Source organism: Bubalus kerabau, chromosome 1 (assembly GCF_029407905.1).
Source record: "Bubalus kerabau isolate K-KA32 ecotype Philippines breed swamp buffalo chromosome 1, PCC_UOA_SB_1v2, whole genome shotgun sequence".
Classification (NCBI taxonomy): domain Eukaryota; kingdom Metazoa; phylum Chordata; class Mammalia; order Artiodactyla; family Bovidae; genus Bubalus; species Bubalus kerabau.
Genome location: NC_073624.1, coordinates 219,873,507 through 219,896,031, shown reverse-complemented (window position 1 = coordinate 219,896,031; position 22,525 = coordinate 219,873,507). Strand labels below are relative to the sequence as shown.

Genomic DNA, 22,525 nt, shown 5'->3' with positions numbered 1-22,525 from the left:
TATGATCTTTATGAGGAGTAAAATGATCTGCTTTATGACTGGAAATCAGTGTGGCTTTGGGGCAGAGAATAGGCTGGGTGAGGGGACAGGATGTGGAGGAATAGAAGCAGAGAATCCAGTCAGAAAGTGGACAGCTGTCCAGGGAAAGATGGCATCATCTTGGACAAAGCTGGAAGCCCCGGAAGAGGTAAGAAGTGGTCAGATCTGGGATCTATTTGGTAGGTAGAGCTGAGAAGACCTGCTGATGGATCAGGTACCAGAGTGGGTGGGGAAATCAGGAATGAACGGTTCTGAGGCTTGGAGCCTGTGCGGCAGGAAAAGTGATGCTGCCACCGTAGAGATGGGAAGGGCAGAGGGCGGGTGGCGGGGTGGGCAGAGGGGGTCAGTGCATCTGCCTGGCCATGGCCCTTGGCTGTAGGAATCTGGAGCTAGGGGAGAAGTTGCTACAAGAGAGAGAAATGTGAGATTCAGCGGCATACAGATGGTATTTCCAGTCTGAGTCTGAGTGAGATGATGGAGGGAGAGAGGGCAGGTAGGGAGAGGAAGACACCTGAGAGCTCTGGGCCTTTCTACCCTGAAGCCCACATGGAAGAGCGGGGAGCAGCAACTGAGACAGAGATGAGCCAGTGCAGGAGGAGGAAATCCAGGAGAGAAGGCCAGCGGGGGAAGTGAGCCCAGCTGGGGGAGTCTGCTGAGCGGGACGTGAATGGACCAGAGGCTTGGCAGCAGGGGGTTGTTGGTGACCATGACTAGAGTGGTCTCAAAGGAGTAACGGAGACAGAGGCCTGACTAGAGGACTGAGTGGTGGCCAGGGAGGAGAACCACAGGCCGAACGAGGACCACAGAGCCCAGAGGTGGGGATCTTGGGTAAAGGGCTGTTTGTTTTACGACTCTGCATGCCTGTGTGTCCGTGGGCCTGATCACGTGCACGGCGGATGTGCGTGAGTGTATCCCTGTATCCCTGTGAAGGATCTGTGTGTCAGCCAGGCGTAGTCCTCCAGGTATGTGTGTCTGGGCGTCCGTACCCTGTCTGTGCTGCTGGGTGTACCTTTGCCACAGGAGGCACTGCAAACCTGGGGGCCTAGGCACATTGCCCAGGGTTCCACCAAAGTGTTGGATCCAGTCCCCACTTATCCCAGTCTGCTGGGAGGAGCAATGTGGAAGGGCCGGCCAGCAGGTGCAAGTGGGAGTGAGGGTGACCATGTTGTGTGCTATCCCCTTTTTCCTTCTCTTCCTCTAGGCTTTCTCTGTTCTAGAAGGCTGCCCCACCAAAAAGTGGGGGTAGAGGGGATGGTCAAGTCTTTCTTAAGGCTCTGAGGCCCAGCCTAGCTCAGCTCCTTCAGAAGAGTAGAGGTCACTTCTGAGCACACGGCTGTCCTAGGGGGCTGTGCTGTCACTTGTGGGCTCCCCACAGGCAGAGACGGGGGGCCCGAGTGGGCCAGGGCCACAACTCTGACCAGGCTGTAGGGATAAACCAAAGCCTTTTTCCCCATGCCCACCTCTGCAGGCCTGGCCCACTCTGTCCCTGATGCTGGCACCCCTCCTAAGGCTAGGCTCTGGACCTGGTGTCTAGAACAAGAACAAGCCCAAGAACAAGCTTGTTCTCTAGCCCTGAACAAGCCACTTTCCACCTTCCTCAGGAAGCCAAAGTGGCCAGGTCTCTGCCCAGGGCCTGCATGATCACCGCTGTGAAGACTAGTTTTCCCCAGCCTATCAAGGCTCTTGGCAGCCATCAGGCCATAGTGGGTTACCCTCCCCTATGACCTCGGGACCTTCACCTTCATCCCACCTCCTCCATCCCCCTGCATTTTCCACTCATCAGGTAGAGCGCAGGGTTTGGAAAAGTGAACTCAGGTGTAGTCACTTGTGACCAGATCCATGGGTGGGTGGTGTTTGGGAGACCGGGAGGGAGGGAACTGGCTAGGGAGGGAAGAGATGGATGGAAGCCCAAGGTACGAGGGGTAGGGGAGCGTCTGCACTCCTGCCTCTGTGGGTCTGCCCCCTGCCTGCCCCCTCACACCCTCTACCCCTGCAGAAGCTGAGGAACTGTACCAGAAGAGGGTCCTGACCATCACTGGGATTTGTGTGGCTCTGCTGGTGGTGGGCATCGTCTGCGTGGTCGCCTACTGCAAGACCAAGTGAGTTGTCGGCACTCAGGCCAACCGGGGGCTGCTTCTGTGGGGACAGGCTCTCCTCTCCACTCCACCATGCCTGGCCTGGCGCCCCCCTTGCTCTTCCCCTCTGCTCCTTAGGGGCAGCTGGTGTGGGGCCAAAGGGCCAGGCCAAGAAGCAGGAGCAGAGAGGGGAGAGACAGACCCCAGAGGACTGAACAAGAGTGGTCATAAGCACAAGCATCGAAAGAAGACAGATCTGGGTTCAAATCCAACTCTGCCATTTCCTGTAACCCTATGGAAATTGATGAACCTCTCTGAGTCCTCATCTGTAAAATGGGCATGATCCTAGTATTGTATCTCAGAGCATCCTGCAGGGAGCATCTGCCCTGTCAAGTAGGCAGACACTGGGGCAGTGTCGGAGGTGGGGAAGCACAGAGAGGGAGGCCCCTTCTCAGGGAAAAAAGAGAGCTCAAAGGGAGTTGCCTGGCCCCACCCAGGAGCAGTCCAGGCAAGACACCTTCCAACACAGAGAAGGTGGGGTTGGGGCCCCCCTGAGTAGAGGAAAGGTGACGTCAGAACCTTGGAGCAAGGGGCAGAAACGGGGCTGGACAGTTCCAGCAAAACAAAGCAAGCTAAAAGACAAATGGCAGCGAGTATTGACTGTGTTCATGGAGTTTGAGCAGCCCAGGCTAGTTGGAGCAAAGGATGGGGGTCAAGAAAACAAGGTGCATGAGTCTAAAAGAACAGCTGGAGCCTGCATGGCACCATAGGACCTTGAATGTCAAACTAGGGAGCCTGGGTTTATCCTACAGATGGTAGGAAGCCATTGCAGGTTGTAAAGTGATGTAGTGCAGAGAGAGGATTGTCACATCTGTTCTTATCTAGAAAGCAGGAATCTGGGCATGACCACCATTTGGGGGCTGAGCCCTGGGGTCTTGGTTACTGCTGCCCCTATATATGAGATCAAAGGCCTTGCCAACCTTGAGATTTAGGGCCCAGGGAGCCCAGAGAGGAGACTGAGCCCACATAGGAAAACCGAGGCCCAAAACTGGGGCGGGGAAGCAAGCACCATGTTCTAACCTGTACTACATTTACTCATTTCAACAAATTTTCATTCAACACCTGCTGAACAGACACCAGGCCCTGCACCAGCCAAATGCCCAGGGCTCTAAGCAAGAGGTGCGGGATCATGGGATATATTTCGGGGGTGCCTAACCTCAGCTGGAGGGCAGGAAGGATTTCCCTGAAAAAAGGTGCATTTTAGCTGGGCCTGAGTCGAGCGGAAGTTAGCAGGTGAAGGGGCACGGAATGTGCTGCAATTAGATGCAAAGGCCCAGAGGCCAGAGAGGCACAGTGTCGGATCAGAAACACGCCCTCCAAGGATGCAGTGAGTGGGGGTGTGGAGAGAGAGTGCTAGGGAGAGGGACAGGATGCTGAAGACCCATGAAGGGTTTGTAGCAGGGGAATGACATGATTAGACTTGTCGATTACAAAACAGATGTACTGAGCTCTTAACATGTGCCAAAGGAAAGAGGCCCCACAGGTCTTGTTTCCCTGACCACAGCATCCTGTTTTATTTTCTTCATAGCACTTTGCTGAAAGTACTTGTTTATTTATTTTTATTATTTTTTATTTATTTTTATTATTATTAGGAGAGGCAGATGATGTGTTTATCATCTGCCTCTCCTACTGGCCTGCAAGCTCCATGAGGGCAGACACTATATCTGTCTCCTCTGCTCCAAAACTGCATCTTTGCTTTGTTCAGTCACTAAATCACATCTGACTCCTTGTGACCCCATGGACTGCAGCCTACCAGGCTCCTCTGTCCTTGGGATTTCCCAGGCAAGAATACTGGAGTGGAATGCCATTTCCTCCAGGGGATCTTCCCGACCCAGGGATCAAACCTGCATCTACTGAATTGGCAGGCGAGTTCTGGCACATAGTAAAAACCCAATCAATACCAAATAAATGAATGAATGAGCAAGTGGGTCAGCACTGTATTGAATATCTTATCTACTCTTCACACTCAGTGGTCTTGGAAATGGATAGATGATCAGTCCATTTTACAGATAAGGAAAGTGGAGCATGGAGAGTTTAAGTAACTTGCCCAGAGTTACACAGCTAGAAAGTAGAGTTCTACTGTCTCAGCAGAGCCAAAGCTCATTACCACTACACTCAGGTACTGCTGAATGCAGGCTGGTAGTAATGATGTAGGGGTTGATTGAAGGGGTCCTGGCTGAAGGCAGCCTGAGCCCAGGAAGAGCAGTAGCAGGAGATGCCATGGCAGTCCAGGGCACAGGTAGCCCAGTTCCCTGGAGTGACAGCTAGGGGAGTTCATGCTTTGTGTGTGTCGTGGGGTATGGGGGTGCCAGGCTAATGCACCTTCTCCTGCAGGAAACAGCGGAAGCAGATGCATAACCACCTCCGACAGAACATGTGCCCTGCCCACCAGAACCGGAGCTTGGCCAACGGGCCCAGCCACCCCCGACTGGACCCTGAGGAGATCCAGATGGCAGATGTGAGTGGTGATCCCTGGCCCCACTCTGACCCCTCGTAGCAGAGCCGGCCTTCTCATGCCCCCTGCAAGAATGGGCCAGGGAAGCAGCGGCCCATCCTGGGCTCAGCCTTGCCTACTAGCCTGGCCTCGCCTCCCCAGGATGACTTAGGCTCGCTTGGCCCACTTCCTCAAGGGAGGTCAGGGGCTGGACTTCCAGGGGCCACTGCTGCCCTAACATCGAGTTACATATCCAGTGGACCATCCTCCCCACCACGTGAAGCTTACTGTCTCATTTCCCCGAGCCCACCAGGAAGGAAGGCCAACTTGGTCATCTGTCGCTAACTGCCCCCCTCAAACTCTCTGTTGCAGTATATCTCCAAGAATGTACCCGCCACAGACCATGTCATCCGGAGGGAAACGGAGACTACCTTCTCCGGGAGCCACTCCTGTTCTCCTTCTCACCACTGCTCCACAGCCACGCCCACCTCCAGCCACAGGTGGGCACCACCCAGGCCCACAGATCCTGGCCGACTCCTGTGTGCACGCCCTGTGGGCGTGCACATGCGCATCACACACCTGCCTGGGGACACACACAAAACTCCCCAGCCAGGCTGGGCTCTGTATTAAGGGTCCTAGTGAGCCAGAGGATGGAGGTGGGGAGGCTTCAAACCAGAACCCATCACCAAACGTCCATCCAGGTCAAGAAACAGGATTCCCGTTTCTAGTCTAAACCAGCCCCAGAGGAGCAACAGCATCACTGTGCTCCCACCTAACATTTAGTTCTGTTTGGACGTCATTAGCACCACTTCCTCTGGCAAAAAGTGCCTGGTACCTCAAGTACCCACAGCTATTCAATGTCCTCTCCTGGGGTTTCCACGTGAACCTAATCCACCTTAGCCTCCTCTCCAGAGGTAGGGAAGCCTGTCTACCCAAGCACAAAGTCATACAGCTCTAAAGAGAACATGGTTGACCCCTTTCTTCCCTGGGGAGTGGGGTCCCTGTATATTGGCCCCTGGGGCTGGGTGGTTGAGGCAGGTATCCCGGGACCATGGGAGTGGAGGGGTCACAGCCAAGGAGACCAAGGGGAGGTTGCTGCAGGGAGGAAAGGAAGAGGGCTGTGTGCACTGCAGCCCACCCACCCACAGGCCGTCAGCTCGCCTCCTCCCCAGATTGGGATTTAGCATTTACGGCATTACACATCACCCCAGAGCAGAGGGCAGTGAGCTGAGGGAGACTGAGAAGGAGTGAAGAACCAGGGCAGGGGTGGGCCTGGGACCACACGTGCTGGGCTGCCCTACCCCTTCCTGTCCCCTCATGTCACTCCCACCTGGCTTCTCCAGGCATGAGAGCCACACATGGAGCCTGGACCGTTCTGAGAGCCTGACCTCTGACTCCCAGTCGGGCATCGTGCTGTCATCAGTGGGCACCAGCAAGTGCAACAGTCCAGCATGTGTGGAGGCCCGGGCACGGCGGGCGGCGGCCTACAGCCTGGAGGAGCGGCGCAGGGCTGCCGTGCCACCTTACCACGACTCCATAGACTCCCTGCGTGACTCCCCACACAGTGAGAGGTCAGTCCCCGTGACCTGCACCCACCTCAGCCAGAGAGCTGGCACCACTGACCTGGGGCCGATCCTGTGGTCACCTCAGAAACACTCCAAAGAGCCTCATCCCCGTTTTTCAGATGAGCAAGCAAGGTCCCTGAAAAGTTCAATGTTCTGCTCAGGGTCATTAACATGTTAATGACAGGCTGGGACTCTAGCCAGTAGACTAGAGTGTTATGTGTTATGACTATTTAATTTAATTGTCCTACTAGGACACTTTTCAGAGTAGAAGAGAATGTTAGTAATAATCGTACTGGAACATCAGGAACAAACCGGGGCTGTCCTGGACAAACCAGAACATATGGTTGCCCTATGCTGGTGTCACCTAGAGGCCCCATGTCCCAGGAGAAACAGACACCAAGATCAAACAGATGAGAGAGTGGGAAGAGAGGCTGTCTGTGAGGAAACTGATCAGTGCAGGATAGGAATGAGCCAAGAATTCCTGAGGCCCTGGAAGCATCAGCGACTAGGCCCCCATGGATCAAGATGCCATTGGGTTCCCAAGCAATGAATGCAGTGAGAACCAGGAAATCCCCTTCTTCCCTGACTCACAGGCAGGAGTCACAGGGGCCAGGCTGCCTCTTGCTCAGCTCTTACATGGCCCCTTGGCAAGTAGGATCTCTGGGAGGAGAGAAGAACAAGGGGCATGGTACTAGGAACTCCTTAGATGGTAGAGAGTCTGCCTGCAATGCAGACAACCTGGGTGTGATCCCTGGGTAGGAGAGATCCCCTGGAGAAGGGAATGGCTACCTGCGCTGGTATTCTTGCCTGGAGAATTCCATGGACAGAGAAACCTGGAGGGCTACAGTCCATGGGGTCGCAAAGAGTCAGATACAACTGAGTGACTAACACTTCCATTTTCACAAGGAACTCCAGGCTAGGGTGGAGAAGGCTCAACTCAGCCTATTCCATGCCAGCCACGGGCACAAACCACTGAAGCTCCCAGCTGCCCATGAAAAGTGCTAAACATAGAACACCCCACTAGGTCAGAGAAAGCCAGTCTGACCGCAGGCTCTGAGGAGCAACTAGGTTTTTCTAATACTAACCTTTCCAAGCCCAGTTCCACCACCTGTGTGACTTGGGGCACGTTGATCACCTCTGTGCTTTGGTTTCCTCAGCTGTAGAACAGTGAACATTATACCTGTCTCATGGCTTTTATGAAGGCTACCTAAGATCAAGCACAAAGCTCTTTGTCTGATACCTGACATGGAGCTGGTGCTTACTAGGTGGAGCTGTGGTTGTCAACAGTAACAAGAGCAATAGGACTCCTTGATGGGTGGAGGTAGAAAGGTTGGGAGGAACTTCTGGGTGAGGGGAACACCATGAGCAGTTCCAGCAGAGGCACTGAGGACAGAGCTGGTGAGTGAGGTGCCTTGAGGTATGGGGAGAGGGGAGCTGGGCATAAGCAGGCAGGCTGGGGCTAGATAGACAGCCCTGGGTGGGTAAGCAGGAAGGGCCTCCTAAAGCAGAGATGTGACTTTAAAAGATTGTTCTGGGAAGTGCATAGGCTGAAGAAGGAAAGATCCTGGGGTGGGGGCATGACCAGAGTGAACATCCAGTCCCAGGATGGAGTAGAGCAGGGTGGAGGGTATGATCCAGGAGAAAGGGAATGAATGGGTAAGACTTGATGGATGTACATGTGGAAAATGTGAAAGAGGGAAGACAGAGGAGTCAGATGATTCAGAAAGACAGTATAGGGATTTGAGCAAGCAGTGAGGTGCCCAGCTCTACCATTTGAAAGAGAGGCAAGGAGGTGAGAGTCCCTGTCCTGAGATAGACAATGGCTGGGCAAGAGGCTGGTTTACCCAGAAAGGGAAATGTGGAGAAAGAACAGGGACTGGTGCCTGGGACCCAGACTGGGAGGTATTTGGAAGGGCAAACTTTTGAAGGAACTGGTGCTCTTTAGCTCCAAGCAGAGATGCTTAAGTGTGGTCTTGATAACTGTGCTCTGGGCTGAGCTCCTACTTGAGGTGGGAGCAGTCACTTCCCTGAGGCAGATTTTAGCTTCACCTTAAAAAGGAATATTTCCCCACTGTAGCCATCAGCCAAGGGATGAACTGTCCCTGAGGGAAGGGGAGTCCAAGTCACAGGGGTGGCTGAATGCAGGGACTACAATGAGTAATTGGGCAGTATGAGTCCTGGTTTCTGCCTGTTGTTGTTCAGTCGCTCAACTGTGTCCAACTCTGCAACCCTATTAACTGCAACACACCAGGCTTCCCTGTCCTTCTCTATCTCCCAAAGTTTCTGCAAACTCATTTCCATTGAGTCGATGATGCCCTGCAACCAACTCATCTTCTGTCTCCCCCTTCTCTTCCTGCCCTCACTCTTTCCCAGCATCAGGGTCTTTTTCAGAGTCTGCTCTTTGAATCAGATGGCTGAAGTAAACTGGAGCTTCAGCATCAGTCCTTCCAATGAATATTCAGGACTGATTTCCTTTACAATTGCTTGGTTTGATCTCCTTGCTGTCCAAGGGGACTCTCAAGAGTCTTCTCCAGCACCACAGTTTGAAAGCATCAATTCTTTGGTGCTCAGCCTTCTTTATGGTTCAACTCTCACATCCATACATGACTACTGGAAAAATCATAGCTTTGACTAGATGGACCTTTGTTAGCAAAATAATGTCTCTGCTTTTTAATTCTCTGTCTAGGTTTGTCATAGCTTTTCTTCCAAGGAGCAAGTATCTTTTATTTTTCATGGCTGCAGTCACCACCTGCAGTGATTTTGGAACCTAAGAAAATAAAGTCTGTCACTGTTTCCATTGTTTCCCCATCTATTTGCCATGAAGTGATGGGACCAGATCACACGATCTTAGTTTTTTAAATGTTGACTTTTAAGCCAGCTTTTTCATTCTCCTCTTTCACTTTCATCAAGAGATTCTTTAGTTCCTCTTCACTTTCTGCCATTAGGGTGGTATCATCTGCATATCTGAGGTTACTGATATTTCTCCCAGAAATTTCGATTCCAGCTTGTGATTCATCCAGCCCAGCATTTTGCATGATGTACTCTGCATATAAGTTGAATAAGCAGGGTGACAATATACAGCCGTGATGTACTGCTTTCCCAGTTTGGAACCAGTCCATTGTTCCATGTCTGGTTCTAACTGTTGCTTCTTGTCCTGCATACAGGTTTCTCAGGAGGCGGGTAAGATGGTCTGGTATTCCCATATCTTGAAGAATTTTCCACAGTTTGTTACCATCCACAGTCAAGTCAATAAAACAGGACTAGAGTTTTTCTGGAATTCTCTTGCCTTTTCTGTGATCCAACAAATGTTGGCAATTTGATCTCTGACTCCTCTGCCTTTTCTAAATCCAGCTTGTGTATCTGGAAGTTCTCGGTTCACCTACTGTTGGAGCCTAGCTTGAAGGATTTTGAGCATTACTTTGCTAGCACATGAAATGAGCACAACTGTGCAGTAGTTTGAATACTCTTTGGCTTTTGCCCTTCTTTGAGATTAGAATGAAAACTGATCTTTTCCAGTCCTGTGGCCACTGCTGAGTTTCCCAAATTTGCTGGCATAACGAGTCCAGCACTTTAATAGCATCATCTTTTAGGATTTGAAATAGCTCAGCTGGAATTCCATCACCTCAGCTAGCTTTGTTCATAGTAATACTTCCTAAGGCCCACTTGACTTCACATTCCAGGATGTCTGGCTGAGTGATGGTGAGTGATCACACCATCATGGTTATCCAGGTCACTGAAACCTTTTTTATACAGTTCTGTGTATTCTTGCCACCTCTTCTTAATCTCTTCTACTTCTGTTAGGTCCTTACCATTTCTGTTCTTTATTGTGCCCATCTTTGTGTGAAATTGTTCCCTTGATACCTCTAATTTTCTTGAAGAGATCTCTAGTCTTACCCATTCTTCTCTATTTCTTTGCATTGTTCACTTAAGAAGGCTTTCTTATATCTCCTTGCTATTCTTTGGACTGCAAGGAGATCCAACCAGTCCATTCTGAAGGAGATCAGCCCTGGGATTTCTTTGGAAGGAATGATGATAAAGCTGAAACTCCAGTACTTTGGCCACGTCATGCGAAGAGTTGACTCATTGGAAAAGACTCTGATGCTGGGAGGGATTGGGGGCAGGAGGAGAAGGGGACGACAGAGGATGAGATGGCTGGATGGCATCACTGACTCGATGGATGTGAGTCTGGGTGAACTCCGGGAGTTGGTGATGGACAGGGAGACCTGGCATGCTGCGATTCATGGGGTCGCCAAGAGTCGGACATGACTGAGCGACTGAACTGAACTGATTCTTTGGAACTCTGCCTTCAGTTAGGTGTATCTTTCCCTTTCTTGTTTCCTTTTCATTTCTTTTCTCAGTGGCCTTTGTAAGGCCTCCTCAGACAACCAGTTTGCCTTCTTGCATTTCTTTTTCTTGAGGATGGTTATGGTCACCACTTCTTGTACAGTGTTACGAACCTCTGTCCATATTCTTTGGCACTCTATCAGATCTAATCCCTTGAATCTGTTTGTTACTCCCACTGTATAATCATAAGGGGTTTGATTTACCTCATACCTGAATGGCCTGGGTTCACATCCCAGCTTGACCACTTCCTGGCTGTGTGAACCTTGAGTAAGTCACTTAAATCTTTTGAGTCTCAGTTTCCTAAGGAGTAGTATGGCATTAACAGACGCCTCTTACAGATTTACTGTATTAGATGAACTGGTACACGTAAAATGCCCCAGCCTAAGCCTGGTCCAAAGTAACCATTCAGGAACACTGGTGACTGTGAACATCCCCACAACCAAGGACCACTGATATGTGTATGGAATCACCCAACAATGCTATGGAATGACCACTGTGTTTATTCCTGATTCACAGATAAGTAAACTGAGGCTCAGAGAAACTAAGGAAATTGCTTAGGGTCACTGAGGAATACCAGCATGGCTCCTGCGGGAGGGATCCGGGGCTAGACTACTGCTTTGCGTCAGGTCTGCCCCATCCCCTGGCCACCGGCCCATGTCTCTGCCTCTCCCCGCAGGTACGTGTCTGCCCTAACTACGCCTGCGCGCCTCTCTCCCGTGGACTTCCATTACTCGCTGGCCACGCAGGTGCCGACTTTTGAGATCACGTCCCCCAACTCGGCGCACGCCGTGTCGCTGCCTCCCGCCGCGCCCATCAATTATCGCCTGGCGGAGCAACAGCCGCTCCTGCGGCAACCGGCGCCCCCCGGCCCGGGACCGGGGCCTGGGCCCAGCGCGGACATGCAGCGCAGCTACGACAGCTACTACTACCCCGCAGCAGGGCCAGGACCCCGGCGAGGGGCCTGCGCGCTGGGCGGCAGCCTGGGAAGCCTGCCCGCCAGCCCCTTCCGCATCCCGGAGGACGACGAGTACGAGACCACGCAGGAGTGCGCGCCCCCGCCGCCGCCGCGGCCGCGGGCCCGCGGCGCGTCCCGAAGGACGTCGGCGGGGCCTCGGCGCTGGCGCCGCTCGCGCCTCAACGGGCTGGCGGCGCAACGCGCACGCGCGGCGCGGGACTCGCTGTCGCTGAGCAGCGGCTCTGGAGGCGGCTCGGCCTCGGCCTCGGACGACGACGCGGAGGACGCGGACGGGGCGCTGGCTGCCGAGAGCACGCCTTTCCTCGGCCTGCGCGCGGCGCACGACGCGCTGCGCTCGGACTCGCCGCCGCTGTGCCCGGCGGCCGACAGCAGGACTTACTACTCCCTGGACAGCCACAGCACGCGAGCCAGCAGCAGACACAGCCGCGGGCCGCTCCCACGGGGCAAGCAGGACTCGGGGCCCCTGTAGGGCCCCCGCCGCCCCCTCCGCCTCGCCCGCCCCACTGTCTTTAAGGAGAACAGAGACCGCCGACTGGAGAGAGAAAGGAGGAAAAAAAGAAATAAAAATATTTTTATTTTCTATAAAAGGAAAAAGGTATAACAAAATGTTTTATTTTCATTTTAGCAAAAATTGTCTTATAATACTAGCTAACGGCAAAGACGTTTTTATAGGGAAACTATTTATATGTAACATCCTGATTTACAGCTTCGGAAAAAAAAAAAGAAACAACAAAAAAAAGAGATGGGCCAATTTTTTGACTCTTTAATAGAAACCTATATTGTGGTGCCTTTTGCTGTACGCTAATCTGGAGCTCCTGGAGAGAAGTGTGGATTGTGGGGTTGGGGGAATGTAGGATCCCAAGCTGGCGGGGGGCAGGGGTGGGGGGCGGTGAAGAGGAACCAGAGAAAAGAGGCCATGTGTTTGGGTTCGGGTGGGGGCATGGGTAGGAGGGTCCCAAGAAAGAAAGTGAGGTCCGGAGTAGCTTTTGCCCCCTCGTAAGATCTGGAGTTCTGGTCCCCCTTAGCTGTGGGTGGGGATCCTAGGCTTGGAACTAGAGTTGGGGTCAGGTAAAGTCCAGGGGGAGACTAAGGCCCAGCGACAGCAACCAGAATGGGGAGGGGGCCTCCCCGCTCCTCACAGCTGCTAAGGAAGGGGGCTCTGAGAAAGAGGTCTTCCCAACAGCCTCTGCGGGGGAGGGAGCAGCTCTGCCAGGGCCCCAGTGTTCGCGGCTCCTCCCCTGTGGCCTCCAGGACGCCCCTCCGTCCTCTGCAGCACCTTCGTTTACAGGTCGTCTTTTCTATTTTACGCCTGCATGTCCTTTGCATTTCAGATTCTTTAGATTGGATGCATGGTCACACTGGGACCGAGAAGAGCCACTCAACAGTGTATTTGATTCCCCTTTTAGCAATAAAGAAACACCATTTCCTTCTCACAGCCAGACTCCCATCCCCCACCCCACCTATGACTTCCACTTCCTCTCCAGCCCTGACCTCCCACCCCACAAAACTGGATCCACTGCTAATTTGTCAAAAAGGTAATTGTTTAAAAAAAAAAAAAAAAAACCTAAACAAATGGGAACCCTGCCCCTTGAAATGTCCAAACACCTGACTGTTGACACTTGAACATTTTTATATTATAAATAAAATCAGAAATAACTCATGTTTGACTGTGTGTGCCTAGCCCCTAGGTGAGGAGGGAAGACAGAGGATGAATACCTGCGATAGAGATGGATGGATGTTGGTGTGGAGGTTGGAGAGAGCAAGACCAGTTCTTGGGAGGAAATGTGTTAGTCACTCAGTCGTGTCTCTTTGCAACCCCATGGACTGTAGCCTGCCAGGCTCCTCTGTGCATGGGATTCTCTAGGCAAGAATACTGGAGTGGGTAGCCATTCTCTTCTCCAGGGGATCTTCCAGACCCAGGGATTGAACCCTGGTGTCCAGCATTGCAGGCAGATTCTTTACCGTCTGAAGCAGTTGGTGGGAAAGAGACCCTCCCTGGCGCCAACTCCCAGAATGGGATCCAACCCTCCTCCCTGTTCTGAGAACATTCACCAGGTGTCCCCCAGCACCTCTCCCCTACCACCCCATAGCTGCTGGGGAACCTGGCCAAGGGGCTGATGCAGATTACTCTGCTTTGAGCTCAGCCTCAGAACGCTGGCCCAGTTCCTGCCTTGGAGCTCCAGGGGGCAGAATGAGGCAAGAGTTTCCGGGCCTAGGTGGGTGAGAAGGGAAGGGTTGTAAGGTTGGCACTGGAGCAGCTGAGGCAAGATGACCCTTGGGGCCTCAGGCATGTCACAGGCAAAGTCTGGACATGAAAATGGCATAATGGGTACCCTCAGCTGCCAGGAGGTGCTGGGGTTTTTTTATACCCCCTCAAAGCCAGGGCCTGTCTAAACTTGCAGTCTCTGATGGAGAGTACATGATCTCAGGCATGGAGAAGGCAGATGGAGGTCCAGGGTGAGCCTTTTTCCTCATTGACTAATGCTACTAAGTCAGTACCCAGCACTAGGAACCGTTAGATTCAAGCCAGACACAAAGGAGTCAGCTATCCAAAGAGTTCAGGTGGTTGATGTGTGAGGGTACACACAATGAGCCCAGAACTTGTGTGGTCAGTTCAGAGACCTACCGATAAGAAGGATGAAGAGGCCTAGGGTTGAAACAGCTTGGGTATCAAGAGGGCCTGAACTCACAAATTCCAGCTCTGCTGTGTGACTTCTCTAGGCTGCACTTTCCTCAGCTGGGAAATGGTGATGCTAATACCTACCTCAAAGCATTGCTGTAGAGATTATATAAAGCACCCAGGATTGCTTCTGGCATGTGATAAATGCCTATTGGTGGCAAATTTGATGATGGTGATGACCATATCCTGTGCTTTGCATTCTTGAGTCACACAGAGAGTGGCAAAAACTGGATGAAGGGGAGATGATATAGAAAAGTAAAGAACTAGACATGTATTTATGTGGGGACATGGAGCAGGCGTGGGGGGAGAACCTGTTGCAAAGAAACAAAATTAATGAACTAAGTGCTACACAAAGCTGCAAATCATTGACTTCTCCAGCCCCTGATGATCTCATCCAGATCATTGTGCTAGCTCTGAGTTTGCTGTTGGCTTTAAAATTTTCTGAGAGCCAGTAATATCTGTGTGATTTATGATCTATATGAAAACCCAGAATTAATTCTGAATGAACCTCTTGGTGAGCCCATTGCCCTTTTCATGACCCAGTTTTATGTCCTTATTTGACCCTTCTGAGGGCCTGAGTTACCTACCTTCTAAAATTTCACCCAGAAACCACTTTCCTGACTCCAGTGAGCACACTGACCTCTTAATGACCCCAAGTAATTTATGAATGACCTCTCTATGACCCCAACTAATTGTGACTGACCTCTCAGTGAACCCATTGCCCTGTTCATGACCCAGCTTCATGTCCTCATTTGACCTTTCTGAGGGCCCAAGTTACCTCCCTTCTAAATTTTGACTCAGAAACCACTTTCCTGACTCAAATTAGCCCACTGACCTCTTTATGACCCCAAGTAATTATGAATGCCCTCTCAGTGAACCCATTGACCTCTCTATGACCCAACTAATTGTGACTGACCTCTCAGTGAACCCATTGCCCTGTTCATGACCCAGCTTCATGTCCTCATTTGACCTTTCTGAGGGCCCAAGTTACCTCCCTTCTAAATTTTGACTCAGAACTCTGAGCACACTGATCTATGACCCCAAGTAATTGTGAATGACCTCTTGGTGAACCCACTGACCTCTCTGTGACCTCAACTAATTATGACTTCTCAATGAACCCATTGCCCTTTTCATGACCCAGTTTAGTACACTCACTTGACCCTTCTGAGGGCCCTAAGTTTTTACCTTCTAAATTTTTAGTCAGAAACCACCTCCATGATTGCAGTAAATCCATCTATCTCTATGTCACCCCAATTAATTCTGAATAACCTCTTGATAAACTCATTGACCCTCACATGAGCCCACTAGGTACCTTTATTATCTGAATTCTAAGATACCTGCTGAGAGTCTAACGCCAGAATCTAATCAGTTTCCTTGACTCTTCATCAGCCACCTGTTCATTCACAGGTGTGAATGGAACCTAGGCGCTGGGGTGGCCAGAGAGGCCCCATTTTCACGCTGCCTCTCCAGTTTCGCTCTGGGGCATCTTTAGTATTGCCTACCAGGAAGAAGTATAGCCCTAAGAAGGGCCTTACTACTACCATCCTATCCCCCAGGAGCACTTAGGACATTCAGGCAGCTTCCTGAGTCAGTCTTCCCCACTCCAATTTTTCTCGGCCAGGTCATTTTTGTCTTGTCTCCCCAGCCTTTCCAGAGTCCCAGATGGGAATGGTGACTGACCATCTCCCTCCCCATTAGACTGTGAGCCCCGTGTGGACAGGGATCTGGTCAATCCTTTTCTCACAATAGTATCCCCAGCACCCAGCACAATGTGCAGCGCTGTTCATCTCACTGAATGAGTGTATGGAGGCTGGAGAGAGGCTGTCCTCAAGGGTCAGCCCCCAGGGGTCCCTAAGCCTGCAGCCACTTCCCAGGACCACCAGGTGGCGCAAACCACTTATTACATCTCACCTGCTGTCCTCCAAGGCTCTGGATTTGGACAGTCCTGGAAAATGGACATATTAGGGGCAGAGGGAACATGTGGTCCATTGGAATGCAGAAAAAAATATTAGAACTTTGCTTTAGATTTATTTTCATCTCATCTTTTTAAAATTTCTATTTTGTGTATGTTTTATAATGTACATAATATTTTAGTACAGTAGTACATGTATATAATTTACAATAAATAATTATACAATTAAGAAAGTGAACTAAAAGTTTTTTTTTAACTGATGGGAGGCACAACTTGTGCTCAGGGAAGCACACCTGTCTGCAGCGGATGGAGCCTGCTCCTCTGCTTTCACTCACCCACCCTCAAGAGGTAGAGGGTGGGAGGCAGACCCCAAACTCAAAGGATCTTTGAGACAGCACAGAGAAAAAGTACACAGAGCTTTTTATGTTGCCACATTGCTCTTTCAATTTCACTTAAATGAACATTAACTTCCCCTCAGCAAAATGAAGGTGCCAGATGGTTTGGTTATAAAATACTCAGCTGATCCAAATTAAATAATCTGTATTTAAATCACTACATCTCTCCACAGATTCACAGGTCCCTTGCATCAAATGTGAGTGGGCTTGTAAATGTCGGGTACTTAGTTGCAAGGTTGGCTTATCTTATTATCTAAATATGTTACCACTGAGGTCAAACTGCTGGCCAAACTACAGTAATCTGTTTAAAAAATAGAAAGGATTTACTCATCACAGTTGCATTGAGGGTGCCATCACCCCCACCACTTGTCAGTCTGAGGAATGCAGGGTTTAAAAGATGCTAGTCTGCGATCATCATGTGGCAAATTGTCCTTTCCAGACATGTCCTTAACTAGCATTTCTGAGTCACTCAAAGAGTGTAAGAAATATCAGCCTAACAATCAACAACTTGTCATTCCACATTTCCCCAAGACCAAGAATTAATGGCTTCCATAGGCTTCTCCCACCAAACATCTTTGGGTTTGTTGACAAGTGGCTATTTGCAAGGCAGAGTGTCTTTTATTCCTGTAGCAGTAGATCTGTACAAGAGGTTACCTCTGGGCCCAAGGGACCTGGCAGCACCAACACAAAGACCAAAATATAAGCAGGGCCGCAGTCCCATCCCACTCACACCCCAGGACACCTGTGGGACAGACGGGGCAGCACGCACACACACTATTTATTCCAAAGCATTAACTGTAAGAGCAGTTTAAATCACAGGTCAGCCGGAAGAGGGGAAACAGGGAGAGAGGAGGACACACTATCTCTATCTTCTCTTCCAGAGAGTCAGAGCCTCCAGGGGCCAAAGAGCAGCTCTCCTCACTAACAAGTGTATCTGAGATAGGCTTTTCCATACCTCATTTCATCCTCTGATATCAGTTCCAAAACCATCTCTAAAGGGGTAGTTTATATATGTATATAATTCTTATATATATACATTTATGTCATTATAAAAGAAAGCAGGAGTGGTCTTGATGGATGGAAGGTGAGCTTGGCACTGAGGGACAGGCCTGAGAGCTGGGTTATTGCCAGGCAAGGCAGGAGAACAGGGTGCAGTTCCCAGCGCTGCTGAGTGGAGGGAGAATTGGACAGTGCTGGTGGTCTGCAGACCTGCTGCTGGTCAACTCAGAGGAAGGAGGAGAAGGGGTGGGAGTCCAAACTGAGACCTGGGGTTGAGACCTGCCCTCAGAAAGGAGATGAGGGGAGGAACTGTGAGAAGAGGAGAGCCTGGAAAGCCAACCACCCTTCCTGCTTCTCCAGTGAGACGGTGTCTAGAGCATGCACACAACTGGCCTACAAACTGAGGCTCCAGAGTGGAGAGGGAGGTGAGGGCTGGCGACAGGCTCTAAGGCCCAGAGCAGCCCTAGGATGCAAGACCGACACCATGAATAGCATCTCCATCTCCTCAGCCCACAAGGCTCTCCACACCCCTCTGGCTGCCTAATAACTGTCTGCAGCTTGTCTGAGTGGCCCCTAGCTGGAATTGTGCTCACTGGCCCCTCCAGGGGCACTGCCTGCCTTTGAGGCCTGCCCATCCTTGCCAGCTAAGTATCAGGCCCAGTGGTATCCCTCTTGGCTTTGCTGCCAGTCACAGTTCCATGGCCCTGGCTGAGGGCAGGGCTTGAGTGTGTCTTGCGGAGTGAAGGGTCATCCCCCTCCAGGGTGGCCAATCGGGCCTCAATCCGCTCCAGGTCATCAGAGCCCACTTTGATCTTCACAGCCAGGAGGTGGATATAGGTCTCATAACGGCTTTTCTGGGAAAAGAGCAGAGAAGGGCCAAAAACAAAGTCAAAAGATAACAAATTGCAAAAAAAACACATTTATACCTTATATGACAAAAGACTCTCTCCTTGATATTTAGAGAGTTCTCACCAACCAATAAAAGGAGATAAACAATTTTTAAAATAGGCAAAGGGCACGCACAGAAATTTAACTCATAATTTTAAAAATCAAAGTTAATTGGCAATGACTTATTGGATATGATAGCAAAAGCATAGGCAATGAGAGTGAAAATAGACAAATGAGATTTTATCAAAATTTAAAACACCTTTGTATCAAAGAACACAATCAATAGAATGAAAATGCAATCTACAGAATGGGAAAAATATTTGCAAATCATTAATCTAGTAAGCGGAGAAGGAAATGGCAACCCACTCCAGTGTTCTTGCCTGGAGAATCCCAGGGACGGGGGAGCCTGGTGGGCTGCTGTCTCTGGGGTCGCACAGAGTCGGACACAACTGAAGCGACTTAGCAGCAGCAGCAGCAGCAATCTAGTAAGGGTCTAGTAGCCAGAATATTAAAAGGGGGGGAAAACTCCTAGAACTCAACAACAAAACACAGCCCAATTTCAAGATGTATAAAGGACTTGAATAGACATTTCACCACAGAAAATACACTAATGACCAGTAAGCACAAAAAAGGATGCTCAGCATCATTTTGCTGCTGTTGTTCAGTTGCTAAGTCATGTCCAATTTTTGAAGCCCATGGACTGCAGCACACCAGGCTCCTCTGTCCTCTACTAACTCCTGGAGTTTACCCAAATTCACGTTCATTGAATCAATGATCCTATCTAACCATCTCATCCTCTGCTACCCCCTTCTCCTTTAGCCTTCCATCTTTCCCAGCATCAGAGTCTTTTTCAATGAGTCAGCCCTTCATATCTGGTGGCCAAAGTATTGGAGCTTCAGCTTCAGCAACAGTCCTTCCAGTGAATATCTGGGGTTGATTTTCTTTAAGATTGACTGGTTTGATCTTGCAATTCGAGGGACTTTCAAGAGTCTTCTCCAGCACCACAAGTCAAAAGCATCAATTCTTCAGCACTCAGCTTTCTTTATGGTCCAACTCTCACATCCATACATGACTATCGGAAAAACCATAGCTTTGATTATATGGACTTTTGTCAGCAGAGTGATGTCTCTGCTTTTTAATATGCTGTCTAGGTTTCTCATGGCTGCATCCAACATCTTCAGTGATTTTGGAACCCAAGAAAATAAAATCTGTCACTGCTTCCATTTTTTCCCCTCCTATTTGCCATGAAGTGATGCAATTGAATGCCATGATCTTAGTGTTTTAAATGTTGAGTTTCAAGCCAGCTTTTTGACTCTCCTCATGCATCCTCCTCAAGAAGCTCTTTAGTTCCTCTTCATTTTCTGCCATTACAGTGGTAGAATATCTGAGGTATATGTATATATGCCAATATCTGAGGTTGTTGATATTTCTCCTGGAATTCTTGATTTCACCTTGTGATTCACCCAGCCTGGCATTTCACATGATGTACTCTGTATATAAGTTAAATAAGCAGGGTGACAATATACAGCCTTGACATACTCCTTTCCCAGTTTGGAACCAGTCAGTTCCACATCTGGTTCTAACTGTATCTTCTTGACTGGAATACAGTTTCTCAGGAGATAGGTAAGAATTTTCTCTTTAAGAATTTTCCACAGTTTGTTGTGATCCACACAGTCTAACAAAGGTCCGTCTAGTCAAGGCTATGGTTTTTCCAGTAGTCATGTATGGATGTGAGAGTTGGACTATAAAGAAAGCTGAGCACTGAAGACTTGATACTTTTGAACTGTGGTGTTGGAGAAGACTCTTGAGAGTCCCTTGGACTGCAAGGAAAGCCAACCAGTCCATCCTAAAGGAAATCAGTCCTGGGTGTTCATTGGAAGGACTGATGTTGAAGCTGAAACTCCAATATTTTGGCCACCTGATACAAAAAGCTGACTCATTTGAAAAGACCCTGATGTTGGGAAAGATTGAAGAAAGGAGGAGAAGGGGACTACAGAGGATGAGATGGCTGGATGGCATCACCGACTCAATGGACAAAAGTTTGGGTAAACTCCAGGAGTTGGTGATGGACAGGGAGGCCTGGAGTCCTGCAGTTCATAGGGTTGCAAAGAGTCGGACACGACTGAGTGACTGAACTGAACTGAACACAGTCTAAGGCTTTAGCATGGTCAATGAAGCAGAAGTAGATGTTTTTCTGCAACTCCCTTGCTTTCTCCATGATCCAGCAAATGTTGGCAACCTGATTTCTGGTTCCTCTGCCTCTTCAAAACCCAGCTTGTATATCTGGAAATTCTCAGTTCACATACTGTTGAAGCCTAGCCTACAGGATTTAGAGCATAACCTTGCTAGCATGTGAAATGAGTACAACTGTATGGTAGTTTGAACATTTTTTGGCATTACCCTTCTTTGGAACTGGAATGAAAAATGGCATTTTCCAGTCTTGTGGTTACTGCTGAGTTTTCCAAATTTGCTGACATATTGAGTGCAGCACCTTAACAACATCATCTTTTAGGACTTGAAATAGCTCAGCTGGAATTCTGTCATCTCCACTAGCTTTTTTCACAGTAATGCTTCCTAAGGCACACTTGACTTCACACTCCAGGATGTCTGGCTCTAGGTGAGTGATCATACCACCATGGTTATCCAGCTCATTAAGACCTTTCTTGTATATAGTTCTTCTGTGTATTCTTGCCCCCTCTTCTTAATCTCTTCTGCTTCTGTTAGGTCCTTACAATTTCTGTCCTTTATTATGCCCATCTTTGCATGAAATGTCATGTCACAACATGCATGAAATGTTCCCTTGGTATCTCTAATTTCCTTGAAGAGATCTCTAGTCTAGCTCATTCTATTATTCTCCTCTATTTCTTTGCATTGTTCATTTAAGAGGGCCTTCTTATCTCTCCTTGCTACTCTCTGGAACTCTGCACTCAGTTGGGTGTATCTCCTTTTCTCCCTTGCCTTTCACTTATCTTTCCTCAGCTTTTTGTAAGGCCTCCTCAGACAATCACTTTGCCTTCTCACATTTCTTTTTTGGGGGGATGGCTTTGGTCACCACCTCCTGTACAGTGTTACGAACCTCTGTCCATAGTTCTTCAAGCACTCTGTGTACCAGACCTTATCCGTTGAATCTATTTGTCACCTCCACTGTATAATCATAAGGGATTTGATTTAGATCATACCTGAATGTCCTAGTAGTTTTCCCTACTTTCTTCAGTTTAAGCCTGAACTTTGCAATAAGGAGCTCATGATCTGAGCCTCAGTCAGCACCAGGGTTTGTTATTGCTGACTATATAGAGCTTCTCCATCAACATCATTATCCATCAGGAAAATACAGATCAAAACCACAATGAGATTATCACCTCACATGCATTAAGATAACCACTATCCAAAAAAATAATAAAGTAACAAGTGTGTTGATAAAGATGTTGAAAAATTAGAATCCAAGTACACTATTGGTGGGAATGTAAATTGATACAGCTACTATGGAAAACAGTGTGGTTATTCCTCGAAAAGTGAAAATAACATTACTATACAGTTTAGCAATTCCACTTCTGGACATAAAAGCAGGAGTGAAAGTAGGATCTCAAAGAAACATTTGCATACCCATGTTCATGGCAGCATTATTAACAGCAGCCGAAAGATCAAAGCAACCCAAATGTGCATCAGCCGATGAAAGGACAGACAAAACGTGGTGTCCAAATACAACAGAAGAGCAAAAGGAAAGAAATTCTGATAGATGATACAGTAGGGATGAAGCCTGAAAGCCTTAAGCCAGTCACAAAAGTATAAATTCTGTGGTTCCACTTGTATGAAGCACTTAGAGCAGTAGTCACATTCATAGAAACAGAAAGTAGAACTGTGGTAGTCAAGGACTAGGGCCAGGAGGAAGGTGCTGAGGAGTATGTTGTTTAATAGCTATATAGTTTCAGTTTGGAAGATGAAAAAGTTCTGGAGATTAGTTGCCCAAGAATATGAAAAGACTTAACATTGCTGTTGCTGCTGCTGCTTCTGCTAAGTCGCTTCAGTCGTGTCCGACTCTGTGCGACCCCACAGATGGCAGCCCACCAGGCTCCCTCGTCCCTGGGATTCTCCAGGCAAGAACACTGGAGTGGGTTGCGATTTCCTTCTCCAGTGCGTGAGAGTGAAGTCGCTCAGTCG

The 22,525-nt window shown here is 49.3% G+C and overlaps 2 protein-coding genes across 4 annotated transcripts in view; one reads left to right on the top strand and one right to left on the bottom strand.

Annotated features, from left to right (window-relative positions):
• Positions 1-13,153, top strand: part of NRG2 (neuregulin 2) — a 199,138-nt gene extending 185,985 nt beyond the window's left edge. For all 3 annotated transcript variants that reach the window (XM_055555340.1, XM_055555332.1, XM_055555350.1), the window contains 5 exons: positions 2,036-2,138; positions 4,509-4,632; positions 4,981-5,108; positions 5,952-6,179; positions 11,194-13,153. In XM_055555340.1, the coding sequence (XP_055411315.1) occupies positions 2,036-2,138; positions 4,509-4,632; positions 4,981-5,108; positions 5,952-6,179; positions 11,194-11,962 (1,352 nt within the window). In that variant the 3' untranslated portion in view covers positions 11,963-13,153. The remainder of the gene's footprint in view (positions 1-2,035; positions 2,139-4,508; positions 4,633-4,980; positions 5,109-5,951; positions 6,180-11,193) is intronic.
• A 4,085-nt stretch (positions 13,154-17,238) lies between these two features.
• The window catches only part of PSD2 (pleckstrin and Sec7 domain containing 2), a 39,206-nt gene continuing 33,919 nt past the window's right edge, over positions 17,239-22,525 (bottom strand). The window contains exon 15 of the mRNA XM_055555308.1: positions 17,239-18,333. Within this exon, the coding sequence (XP_055411283.1) occupies positions 18,124-18,333 (210 nt within the window). The 3' untranslated portion in view covers positions 17,239-18,123. The remainder of the gene's footprint in view (positions 18,334-22,525) is intronic.